The following is a 13,735-nucleotide window of genomic DNA, read 5'->3' on the forward strand; positions in this document are numbered from 1 at the left end:
TGTGTTTCTGGTATTACTTTTCTGCTGCAGTCTCTACCTCAGGAAAAAAGGCATTAACAGTTAAAGGGCCATTTTTTTCTGCTGCCTTGCCAGGGTTTTTTCTGGATCAAACTGGGGCTTAGGTGGTGGGTGTGGCGAGTGCGTGGTCATGGCCAATGGTGCGGTCATCAACCGAAAATTTTCGAGCCACTCCTGTTGGCCATAATGACACATTTTTTCATGTGGCGGAGATAAAATGTTGCAGTTTTTAAGCTAATTTTCTGCAGTTCTACACATTTTGTAGAACTGTTATTTATTGTTTTGCTCCTTTGCACCCCAGTATCTCTACTTGCACATTCATCTTCTGCACATCTATCACTCCAGTGTTTAATTGCTAAATTGTAATTATTTCGCCACTATGTCCTATTTATTGCCTTATCTCCCTTATCTTACCTCATTTGTACATACTGCATATATACTTTTCCCCCTATTGTGTTATTGACTGTATGTTTATTTATTATGTGTGTAACTGGGTGTGGCAGGGTAGCCTAGTGGTTAGAGCATGGGACTACTAACCGGAAGGTTGCAAGTTCAAATCCCCAAGCTGACAAGGTACAAATCTGTCATTCTGCCCCTGAACAGGCAGTTCCTAGGCCATCATTGAAAATAAGAATTTTTTCTTAACTGACTTGCCTAGTTAAATAAAAAAATAACTCTGTGTTGTTGTTTGTGTCGCTTTGCTTTATCTTGGCCAGGTTGCAGTTGTAAATGAGAACTTGTTCTCAACTAGCCTACCTGGTTAAATAAAGGTGAAATGCATTTTTTTTGCCATGGCTTATGCTTTCTGAGTGACTGAAATATTATAACAAAATCAATGGGGGTCCCATGTCATGACAAAAATACTCCTGAATGCATAGTTTGGGAAGTGTTTATTCTCCCTGATTGTCTAGCTTTTATTTTGGTGATTGTAAGTTGTTAAAGATGATCTTATTAAAAATGTAAAGGTCCATTATATTTTCTGCATAGTTTTTATCTGGTTTTAGTCATTTAAGTTTACACTAAAAAACGTTTTTCCATACCGAAACTGTTTGGACATAGGCGGCCCGCCAAGAGTTTTCTATGCAGAAAAAACCCTGTGTGCTCTTGGTATCTTTCTGCCGGAATGTGTTCAACAGCACCGTCACCCAAGAACAAACTACTGAGAATTCTCCAAAACCACAGCCACTTGGACTGATCTCCTGCTAATGATTCAGACATAGACCCTATATCCACTCTTTAGGCATTGACAAAAAAACATCACCTATTTTGGGCTGAATTCTGGCATTCTCTCATAGCTCCTGGGCACTGTTCTCATTCTTAAAGATCTTTCCCTCCTTAAAGCTTGACTTTGTCCTGGTCAAGTTTGGCACAGCAGGACATGGGTATATTAAACCACAACTTTGAAAGGCCTAATCAAATGTGAGCAGTATTTTATTTGAGTTATGGAGCCAGTGAGTTCCCCTCGCTTCCATTCACTTAAAAAAACTTTAAAAAAATAAAAGCTCAGTTTCCTGTTAGATAAGTCATACTCAAACTAGCAGGTCCAGGAACAGGCGCGGAGTGCACCTCTTTCTATAGGCAGATAAGATCCAATGTTGTTTGGCTAGTCTGTGGTCAGATCGTCATAGCAGCCCACAAGATACAGTATACTCTACATATCTCAATTTGGAGCCGAACAGTGATTTGACACTTACAGAAAAAGCATTTTCTGATGAATACAGCCATTCATTTTTCTTCGGCAGCGACCCAACATTTTTACATTACAGTGTTGGCAGCCAACTCCATGGAAAACAACTGACAAAAGAGGATCTGTACAATTTCTCCTAAGAAGTGAGCCATCCTGTCTGTATATATGGTGGGGCCTGAAATTATTGACACCCTTGATAAAGATCCGCAATAATTACATTATTTTATACTAATACAATTACTCAGATAAATACATTTTGTTGAACAAGTAATTGTTTATTTTCTCAAAGTTAGGGGCCAAAACTATTGCCACCCCTAAAGATTCTTATAAATGAAGTAGTCAAATGTTTGTTCCCTTGTTCCTAACAAACCATGAATACATCAAGCTTGTGACTCTACAAACTTGGATGCATTTGCAGTTAACTTTGGCTGTTTTAGATTATTTTGTGCCCAATAGAAATGGATGGTAAATAATGTATTGAGGGGGCGGCAGGTAGCCTAGTGGTTAGAGTGTTGGACAAGTAACCGGAAGGTTGCCAGTTCAAACCCCTGAGCTGACAAGGTACAAGTCTGTCGTGCTGCCCCTGAACAGGCAGTTAACCCACTGTTCCTAGGCTGTCATTGAAAATAAGAATTTGTTCTTAACTGACTTGCCTAGTTAAATAAAATATCAGAGTCACTTTTATTATAAATTAGAATATGCTTCTAACACATCTATGTCAATGTGGATGCTACCATGATTACTGATAATCCTGAATGAATCGTGACTAATGATGAGTGAGAAAGTTAGACACACACACTCAAACACACTCTTACACATCATCTTAAGGAAATTTGCCAATGGAGCCAGATCAAGTTGCAGCAAATCAAAGTACCTGTCTTTTACTAGAATTGGTGGCAGAGAGCTAGAGGTGGTTTGTTCACTGCTTCTGACGGCTCCCTACTAAATAATTTCACTGGCTGGTGTTTGATCACCAAATCCGTTCCTGGTGGGTTGAAAGAGATCTAGAGAGATGGGGAGAGTGAGATGAAGTGATTGAGTGAGGAGCCTCACACCTCTGTTTTTGTTTATGTGGGGTTCATTCCTGGAAGCGGCAAACCCAAAAATAGGTTGTCCAGTGAAGGAAGAAATCAACCCCCTGCTCTCTACCCCCATCACCCCTCCATCCCCCCAGCCAGTCATGACCTGCTCCCACTGCCACTCTTAGATAAGCTAGGTGTCGTCGTTGGACATCCCGCATCATCCTGGATCTCTGTGAACTTAGTAAAATGGCCCTAGTGTGGGCTGTAAACAGGACAGCCTTCATTCAGGTTGACTTTGGCACCCACTTTGCACTGTCACTGTGCGTTAGTGTCACGATGCCCGGGTGCCAAATTCTACCAATAGTGCTCCTTGTTGTTGTGAGCTTGGCTCCTGGATCAGGACACTTGACAGAGAATGACAGCTTGGTGTTTGTGGACAGAGCAGGCATGCAGTAGGACAGCCTGTGTTCTGAGTGGGACAGCAGAGGGCAGTGAGAACTACTGGCCTGATATCCCCGCCTTATTGTTGTGTAATCTTTAGAGTGAGTGTGGACAGTTAGTCTCCTACAGCACTTGTCTCCTGGGAGAGAGAGTGAGAGAGAGAGAGGCGTCTGTCGCTTTGTACTGAAATGTCGTCGTGTGTAAAAAACCCATCCAGCATTTTGGAAACACAAACAAACACACGCTGCTAAACCTCTCTGAAACAATCACTTTCCTTTTCTCTATAATTGATGCATTGATTTCTGAGAACTCTGCTCTAACCCCCTCCAACAACATTGAAGCTAGAGAACACTTGGTGCCATTAGAGAACTGTTACGCGTCAGTGTTTCCAAGCCCCTGATAGAGTAATGCGTGCCTCATGAGAGGGCTGGGGTTGGCAGGTTTCTGGATTGGCACAGCTCTTCCTGTTTGGTCTCTGGCACTGGTCTTTTACGTCTCCTCCCACCACAGGCTGATAGTTAGAGTACTGGCTACTGTATCAATACCGTCATCTTTTCACATCTAGATTTTTGTATATACATTTAAAGCTATATCTGTTAATCTGCAAATATTATGCAGTAAAGTCACATGATTGTGTAACCTTATGCAATGAAACCCAGCCCCCTATAATTACATTGAGGGGCCTAGATACATTTGCAGCGTTGCATAATAGATGACTTAGCATTGGCCTGTACATTGTGTATTATATACTGTATGTTTGTGTCTCGTCCATTTAACCTCTAATTTCAATACTTCTGTATATAACAATGTATTCCCCTCTTCCCTCTCTTATTGATATATTTGTGTCTACTTTATTTTACCTCTATAACTTACTATGTGTATAGTCTCACCACTATGATAATCTATTCTCCTCTTCCTTCTCCAGACGCGGAGGCTGACGAAGGTGGAGCGCCAGCGTTTCAGTGAGGAGGTGGAGATGCTGAAGGGGCTGCAGCACCCCAATATCGTCCGCTTCTATGACTCCTGGAAGGACAACTGCAAGGGCCACAAGTGCATCCTTCTGGTCACCGAGCTCATGACGTCAGGCACCCTCAAGACGTGAGTTAAAGGGATACAATTTGTATGTATCTACGTCCAGTTTGAAGGAAGTTAGAGGTAGTTTCACATGCCAATGCTAACCATCTTAGCACCAAGACTGAAAGTATGCTAGCTGTACCCGAAGACTTACAGTCTTTGTGCTAAGCTAGTTAGCATTGGCTCACCGAACTACCTTTAACTTCCTTCATGCTGGACTCAGATACATAAAAATGGTTTCCATGAGTTCATCTGAATCTCGGAAAATAGATAAAGGTCTTCATTGCCAAAATCCCAAACTATCCCTTTAAGTCCACCCCCCCTGCCTGAGTAAATAGCAGATGGGGGAAAGTATGTGCCATTTTTCTACGTCATCTCCTTGTAAAAGGGTGTGCAAAAGACTCAAAGCAGTTATGCTTTGAGTCTACTGAATTGGTGTGTTAACCATGTGGCTAACATCTGTCGAAACGAAGTGTCACTCTCAATTTGAGCATGACAGGAGAACATTGTTTCCAGAGACAGATGGAATGGAAAATGCTACCTCATCCTCAGGCTCTCAGATTCAGTGTGAGCACCTCTGGTCCGTGGTGCTCTGTAACTTAGTAACACTTGTTGCTTACACTGTTGTACCCCGAGGTTCCAATCGCTCAGTTGGTTGGACACCAGGGTTTTGGGTTTGAGTCCTGCATAGGCTGCATGTACAGTACTCATATCAGCCTCACCCTGCAGGTACCTGAAGAGGTTCAAGGAGATGAAGCTGAAGCTGCTGCAGCGCTGGAGCCACCAGATCCTGAAGGGCCTCCACTTCCTCCACACCCGCACCCCGCCCATCATCCACAGGGACCTCAAGTGTGACAACATCTTCATCACCGGCCCCACAGGCTCCGTCAAGATTGGCGATCTGGGCCTGGCCACACTAAAGAGTGCCTCGTTCGCCAAGAGTGTCATTGGTGAGTCTCCCAACTACCCACAGCCACTTCAACTGACATTCTAGACCCTGTGACTATAGAATATATCTCAATGTAGAATACTACTAAGGTTTTAAAGTGAGACGTACGTAATAGCTGAAACCTCATATAGAATGTTAAAACGTTTTGTCACCTACAACACTTTACTCTTTGCTATTTGCTTTAATGTCTTTTTAAAATGTTATTACAGAGATACAGTATTGTGTGAAACGGTTATTCAATATTTCAATGAATAAATCATACCTTCCAGTGGCAGCCACTCAGTGTCAAATAGAGTCCCAGTCCCACTGCTACCTGTGTACTGCTGTCACTTTAGTGTGCTGTGACCTTAAACTGGAGCAACTGTAAATAAAGCTTTCAATGCCATGTTTTATGCTGGCCACTGTATTTATTTATTTGGCTAGGTGTTTATATTTATACTGTCATGGTGCATGGCGGCTAGTCTTTGGAGTGACATCAGCACGGCTGCCCAACATGTTCTAATCTATCTCACTGCTATCAATCAATCAATCAAATGTATTTATAAAGCCCTTTTTACATCAGCCAATGTCATAAAGTGCTGTACAGAAACCCAGCCTAAAACCCCAAACAGCAAGCAATGCAGATGTAGAAACACATTCCTCTATAGAAGGTACGAATCAAAGGGTGCGTTCATAAATTCACTCTTGCTATGTACTCAGGTTTCAGAACACTCATCTGAGTGTGCCAGAGCGCAGAACTACTGATGGATTTACGAGCGCGGAACACCCGTTGAATATGGCCGGTGTCAGTAAACTTGGGCAAAAAAATATTAAATTGTTGCCAGCAGCACAGTTAGTCACCAACGCTCTGGATAACCAGGTCTGCTAGGGCAAGTAAAATGTGTTTGGTCTCAGTAATTTTTTAATAGTGTGGGTCATCTAAGTCTCATTTGGAAACCTTCAAACCTACAAACGTTTAACATTTGTTTTACATTATCGCGCTAGTATAAGATTTGGTGTTGTATCAATAAATAACTTATCTTTTGATTACCTCCTGCATTGTTTCTGTACTGCCTTGATTATTTTTTTCCATTTGAATACACTTGTACTGTAAATGAATACCAGAACAGTTGGTTGCCAATACACATTTTCCGCACTGTATTACAAGGCACACAGTTGGCTACTTGTTCCAAAGTGGTCAAAGTCAGAATGAATAAAGCCACTGTATTGTGAAGTGTAACTGCAGTTGTCAGTGAAGTAGGACCAGATTTTGCGCCAATTCTCATAACCACTACCATTATACCCCCTCCTCACCTCACTCTACCCCCCACCCCCTCTCTGTAGGGACTCCTGAGTTCATGGCTCCAGAGATGTACGAGGAGAAGTATGATGAGGCGGTGGACGTCTATGCCTTTGGGATGTGCATGCTTGAGATGACCACGTCTGAGTACCCCTACTCCGAGTGCCAGAACGCTGCCCAGATCTACCGTAAAGTCACCAGCGTGAGTGGATTTCTCTGTCTCTAGTGGATTCTGTGTGTCCAGTCCATGTTGTTCGTTTGTCTTTTTCGCTAGATGTCGGTCAGATCTGAAGAGAAATTTGGCTATCTTTCTGGTTGCAGTTTGCAGTTTGACAGCACCACTTGTTCAGTGTAGTGCTGCTTGCCTCTGGGAAGAGGTAAGCAGGAAAGAGGCATTCAAACGGCGTGCAACATGTGCAAGGATCATCATCTCTTGTTCCTTTCAACTAACTGCTGTTCTCTCTTTCTCTATCCACCCCCTCTCAGTCTTTCTTTTGAAGTTGCTTGCTCTGCATCACTAATGTGACACAAAAAACACTCTCAATTACATACTCTCAATTGAGCATTTTGTAGGTCTCGCTTCATTGTGAATGCTACCTACGTTCTCACTTACATCCGGTCTCCTAAAATAGAAACCTCCCCTTTGTACCCAACCCTGTTATTTCTGTTACTGAGTGTTTATCACACCACTAATGCTGATCTAACATCTCTCATTCTATGCAATGCTGCTGGGACATTTCTCCTCAGCAGAGTCAATTACAGGGTCTCTGTGGAGCTATAATGTTATTTACCAAATGGACGCCTCTCTTTCACTGCTATAATCAGCTGTTGCACCGTGATGACCAGATTTGGAAGAGCTGAAGGGCTCGGACTTGATTGCTAATTACTGGAATTGGAATGATGCTTTAAGTCTTTTACTTGTTGGAGGACGAGGTCCACATGCAGGAATGGGAACGTCTCCACAATGCTGGATTGTCTCCACTCCACAATTCTGGATTTCTTTGTGGTCATTTGGTCAAACAAACTGAAATCCCCAAGGACGATCATGCACGTCGTGGATTATATTTATATGCAGCTCTTCCAACTTGATTGACGCAGTAAGAACCCACGTGCTAGCTGTGTGTGTGTGTCTGAGCTCGCTACAGCCCTGGAACAACATGAGCAGTATTTAGTGCTCGAGTCCAAAGGAGTGTTATAGCTTTGAGGAAGCAAGGCTCCAGCCTCTGTATTCAGACGTTCTCCAGCCAGCCTCTGTATTCAGACGTTCTCCCCAGCCAGCCTTAGCCAGCCTCTGTATTCAGACGTTATGGGTTTCCTGCCAGAACCACAAAAGTTCTCCCCAGCCAGCCTCTGTATTCTCCAACCTCTGTATTCAGATGTACTCCAGCCAGCCTCTGTATTCAGATGCCTCTGCATTCAGACGTTCTAGCCAGCCTCTGTATTCAGACGTTCTCCCCAGCCAGCCTCTGTATTCAGACGTTCTCCCCAGCCAGCCTCTGTATTCAGACAGCCAGCCTCTGTATTCAGATGTTCTCCAGCCAGCCTCTGTATTCAGAAGTTCTCCCCAGCCAGCCTCTGTATTCAGACGTTCTCTCCAGCCAGCCTCTGTATTCAGACGTTCTCCCCAGCCAGCCTCTGTATTCAGACGTTCTCCCAGCCTCTGTAGCCAGCCTCTGTATTCAGACGTTCTCCCCAGCCAGCCAGCCTCTGTATTCAGACGTTCTCCCCAGCCAGCCTCTGTATTCAGACGTTCTCCCCAGCCAGCCTCTGTATTCAGACGTTCTCCCCAGCCAGCCTCTGTATTCAGCCAGCCTCTAGTTCTCCCCAGCCAGCCTCTGTATTCAGAGCGTTCTCCCCAGCCAGCCTCTGTATTCAGACGTTCTCCCCAGCCAGCCTCTGTATTCAGACGTTCTCCCCAGCCAGCCTCTGTATTCAGACGTTCTCCCCAGCCAGCCTCTGTATTCAGACGTTCTCCCCAGCCAGCCTCTGTGTTCAGACGTACATACTTACTTGCACTGTTGTTTCTTATTTTTGCTGACCTTAGCAGATAAGGATCTCCATGCTTCATTCATACCACAGTTCTAATTCAGCCGTGGGGCTTGACCTATAAAGGAAATGAATAGCAGATTATTACTGAGACTACAGCAAATAGCCACCATTCTCCTCCTACACTTGGCCACAGTCTGACATCATTTTATGACAATGTCTGTGTCATCAAATTATCTTGTTCCCTTTCTCAGAGCTATATATTTATGCTATGATAGGAGAGCTGTATATCTTTGTTTACCTGATGGTGAAAGAGGAACGAAGTGGTCTATTGGTGGAATGATATCACTGTCATGTTTAGTAGCCTTCACCAACAGGACAAACAGTGGATATTATATATGGCTCAAGTTTCCCCTGTGCTGTGTGACGTGTGAGATGAGATATTATACGGTGTCTGCACAGAAAGACCGATTTTGTTTTTCCTTCAGGTGAGATACATTGCCTTTTCAAGTAGGTGTAAAAGCTTTGTCCTCCCTCATTCCTGTGTGTGTGTGTTTTGCAAGTGTGTATTGTGTGTGTTTGTGCATTCTCAGACACATTCGTTGAAATGTGTGTGTCTGTGTGTGTGTATTTGTGTCTAAACATGTATCAGTATGAGCATGTGTGTGGGTGGCGGAATGACGCCAGTGTGTGGGTGCACAAAAGCCAAGACAATGCCCCCAAGTAACTTTAAAAAACAACAGAGTAAATCCTTTAGCCAATACACCTACAGCAAGTTAACTTGGACAGTAGCACTGTCTTGTCTGGAAGTTCTAAGTTCTTACAGAAGCAGAACATTACCCAGTGCGTCAGCCTAGGAGGGGTTGCCGCCACTGACAAAGGACATTGATACGGTGAACTGGCCCAGCATCTCTCCTCCAACTCTTCAAAGCCGTCTCTGTGCTGTGGTCTGACTGAATGTGTGAGGAGACATACACAGCCTTGTGACCAAGTAGTTAGCAGATGCCCGCTGCGCCTCTTAAAAGTATGTACTACCAGTTTACTGCTGTGTATCTATGGAGGTTACTGGCCTGTTAAATGTCGTCATAAAATCTATGATTGTAAAGTGGTCCTCATAAGAATGTACTCTAATTGGCTAAGGACTTGTACCTGTAAAGCCACCTAGGGACTTCCTAGGATAGGATAGCTGGTGCCAGCTATATACAGTACAGTACCAACTGGATACACAGGTCCTTCCCTAAGACAACAGTACTAAGGAAGGGGTTTAAAGAGGTATACTCAAGGAGTGGCATACAGGTTATAGTAATCCTTTCTGGAGGGAATCCCAATTTTAAAGGTTAATGTACACAAGATTTGCCCCTATGTTATCTTGAACAAGAGGCATGTTTTGACTGTGCACTATCTACTCAATAATAGATACTTTTGGTCATGTAGTGTATGTGGACACCTGCTCATCGAACTTCTCATCCCAAAATCATGGGTATTAATATGGAGTTGGTCCCCCTTATGCTCCTATAACATCCTCACTCTTCTAGGAAGGCTTTCCACTAGATGTTGGAACATTGCTGCGGGGGGGGGGGGCTTGCTTCCATTCAGCCACAATAGCATTACTGGGGTTGGGCACTGATGTTGGGCGATTAGGCCTGGCTTGCTGTGGGCGTTCCAATTCATCCCAAAGGTGTTTGATGGGGTTGAGGTCAGGGCTCTGTACAGGCCAGTCAAGTTCTTCCACACTGACAAACCATTTCTGTATGGACCTCGCTTTGTGCAAGAGGGCATTGTCCAAACTGTTGCCACAAAGTTGGAAGTAGGTGTACCTATGATGAAAATTACAGGCCTCTCTCATCTTTTTAAGTGGGATAACTTTCACAATTGGTGGCTGACTAAATACTCTTTTGCCCCACTGTACCTGTCAGCAATGGGTGTGGCTGAAATAGCCTCATCCACTAATTTGCAAATATAGTGTATGTTCATTCAATGTGCAGAATACAGAATATTATACATTTCCATTGATCCTACCAACAACCTCAACACATTCGTGATTTCACATGGTAAGGAGAAAATCGCATTCTAGGAATTCCAGGAACTTTTGTTCCACTCAACAAATTACCATTAAACAAGAAGTCACCAGGGTTTAATGAAGGCTTCAAGGAACAGGAGTTCCTGGCAGCTTACCAGAGTGTATAGTTGACATGTCTACCAGCCCTCAAACCCTTCCTCCTCTATCAATTGTCCAATGAGTAACAAATGGCGAGAGTCACCTCTGTGATGAATCTTGTTGAATCAAATGAGTAGATCTCAAGCACCACTGAGCCATTCATTCACCTTTCTGGAACAATTGCTAAGAGGATAAAGCTAAGAGGCTTGTGTGATTTCAGTAGATCTGTGTGGTAAGGTGACGTTTACGTCACAGTATTGGGAGGTGTGATTGAAAGTCATTACCTGAAACCCCATACCTAAGCTCACAGTCTTCACTGAGCGGCAGTCATATTGTTTTCAACATGGGGTCCAACTATGGGGTGAACAAGGTCTTACCATGCCTTGATTCAGATGGGTTGGGTTAAATGCGGAAGACACATTTCAATTGAATGCATTCAGTTGTACAAATGATTATGTGTCCCCCTTTCCCCTTATTGAACATCTGACTCCATACAATGACATCTTGAGGGCCAATTAAAGTCAATGGGAGAGTCAGACTAATCCGTACATTGCCAATTCCCTACGTACTGCCCACACAACCAAAACCCTCATGTGCTGCTATGGGGTTACATTGCCTGTTGCCCTTTTTAGTGAGGGTGTGAGGAAACAGACACCCCTGGCCATGCCCTCTCTCTACCACCCCTGGGCTGACCCTCTCTCCAACACCCCTGGCTGACCCTCTCTCCACCACCCCTGGGCTGGCCCTCTCTCCACCACACCTGGGCTGGCCCTCTCTCCACCACCCCTGGGCTGGCCCTCTCTCCACCACCCCTGGGCTGGCCCTCTCTCCAACACCCCTGGGCTGGCCCTCTCACCAACACCCCTGGGCTTGCCCTCTCTCCACCACCCCTGGGCTGACCCTCTCTCCAACACCCCTGGCTGAGCCTCTCTCCACCACCCCTGGGCTGGCCCTCTCTCCACCACCCCTGGGCTGACCCTCTCTCCAACACCCCTGGCTGGGCCTCTCTCAGCTTTGATGCACCAGTACTGACCTCATCTTCTGGATGATAGCGGGGTGAACAAATCAAATCAAAATCAAATGTATTTATATAGCCCTTCGTACATCAGCTGATATCTCAAAGTGCTGTACAGAAACCCAGCCTAAAACCCCAAACAGCAAGCAATGCAGGTGTAGAAGCACGGTGGCTAGGAAAAACTCCCTAGAAAGGCCGAAACCTAGAGAGGAACCAGGCTATGAGGGGTGGCCAGTCCTCTTCTGGCTGTGCCGGTTGGAGATTATAACAGAACATGGCCAAGATGTTCAAATGTTCATAAATGACCAGCATGGTCAAATAATAATAATCACAGTAGTTGTCGAGGGTGCAGCAAGTCAGCGCCTCAGGAGTAAATGTCAGTTGGCTTTTCATAGCCGATCATTAAGAGTAACTCTACCACTCCTGCTTTCTCTAGAGAGTTGAAAACAGCAGGTCTGGGACAGGTAGCATATCCAGTGAACAGGTCAGGATCCCATAGCTGCAGGCAGAACAGTTGAAACTGTAGCAGCAATGAACAGGCATTGGCTCGGGTGGTTGTTGTCCTTGATGATCTTTTTGGCCTTCCTGTGACATCGGGTGGTGTAGGTGTCCTGGAGGGCAGGTCGTTTGCCCCCGGTGATCCGTTGTGCAGACCTCACTTCCCTCTGGAGAGCCTTACGGTTGTGGGCGGAGCAGTTGCCGTACCAGGCGGTGATTGTGCATCTGTAAATGTTTGTGTGTTTTTGGTGACAAGCCGAATTTCTTCAGCCTCCTGAGGTTGAAGAGGTGCTGCTGCGCCTTCTTCACCACGCTGTCTGTGTGGGTGGACCATTTCAGTTTGTCCGTGATGTGTACGCCGAGGTGTACGCCAAGGTACTTAAAACTTACTACCTTCTCCACTACTGTCCCGTCGATGTGGATAGAGAGCTGCTCCCTCTGCTGTTTCCTGAAGTCCACGATCATCTCCTTTGTTTTGTTGACATTGAGTGTGAGGTTATTTTCCTGACACCACACTCCGAGGACCCTCACCTCCTCCCTGCAGGCCGTCTCGTCGTTGTTGGCAATCAAGCCTACCACTGTAGGTAGTGTCGTCTGCAAATTTGATGATTGAGTTGGAGGCGTGCATGGCCACGCAGTCATGGGTGAACAGGGAGTACAGGAGAGGGCTGAGTATGCACCCTTGTGGAGCCCCAGTGTTGAGGATCAGCGGGGTGGAGATGTTGTTACCTACCCTCACCACCCGTCAGGAAGTCCAGGACCCAGTTGTACAGGGCGGGGTCAAGACCCAGGGTCTCGAGCTTATTGACGAGTTTGGTGTTAAATGCTGAGCTGTAGTCGATGAACAGTATTCTTACATAGGTATTCCTCTTGTCCAGATGGGTTAGGGCAGTGTGCAGTATGATTGAGATTGCGTCGTCTGTGGACTTATTGGGGCGGTAAGCAAATTGGAGTGCGTCTAGGGTGTCAGGTAGGGTAGAGGTGATATGGTCCTTGCTGTCTCTCTCTCTCTGTCTCTTGCTTTGTCTCGCTGTCTCTCTCTTTCTGTCTCACTGTCTCTCTCATTGTCTCGCTGTCTCTCTATCTGTCTCTCTCTCTCACGGTCTCTATCTCTCTCTGTCTCTCGCTCAATTCAATTTGCTTTATTGGCATGATGTAACAATGTACATATTACCAAAGATTATTTTGGATATTTACAACATAAAAATAAAAATGTGAATCAAAATTGTCAAAGGGACAACAGTAACAACGGGACAACAGTAACAACGGGACAACAGTAACAACGGGACAAAAATAACCATACATTCAACAATAACAATAAGCATACAGTAGAGTACATGTGCAGGTTGATTGGTTTGTCAGACACTGTCCCTCAACTTATGGCAGGCAGCAATGTAGTACGCTGCCAACCCACAGCTCTCTGTGTCCTCCCCCAACAGGACGAGTAGCATACTCTCATCAGAGAGGTCTTTGAAACCTTGAATAACGGTTTCAAATTTGGGGAAATAACACTCTAATTGTTTTATATTTTTTACATTTTGTCAGGAAATGCAGCTCCGTCTCAGGTTCTACTGTTGTGCAGTGGTTGCACAGCCTTTCGTCTACAGG

General features: G+C 44.9%; 1 protein-coding gene across 1 annotated transcript in view; it reads left to right on the forward strand.

The window, feature by feature from the left end:
* The window catches only part of LOC135555246 (uncharacterized), a 50,000-nt gene that overhangs the window by 26,166 nt on the left and 10,099 nt on the right, over window positions 1-13,735 (forward strand). Inside the window, exons 2-4 of the mRNA XM_064987560.1 lie at window positions 4,094-4,266; window positions 4,972-5,192; window positions 6,515-6,695. Coding sequence (XP_064843632.1) covers window positions 4,094-4,266; window positions 4,972-5,192; window positions 6,515-6,695 — 575 coding nt within the window. The remainder of the gene's footprint in view (window positions 1-4,093; window positions 4,267-4,971; window positions 5,193-6,514; window positions 6,696-13,735) is intronic.

The sequence above is a fragment of the Oncorhynchus masou genome, chromosome 15, assembly GCF_036934945.1.
Source record: "Oncorhynchus masou masou isolate Uvic2021 chromosome 15, UVic_Omas_1.1, whole genome shotgun sequence".
NCBI lineage: Eukaryota > Metazoa > Chordata > Actinopteri > Salmoniformes > Salmonidae > Oncorhynchus > Oncorhynchus masou.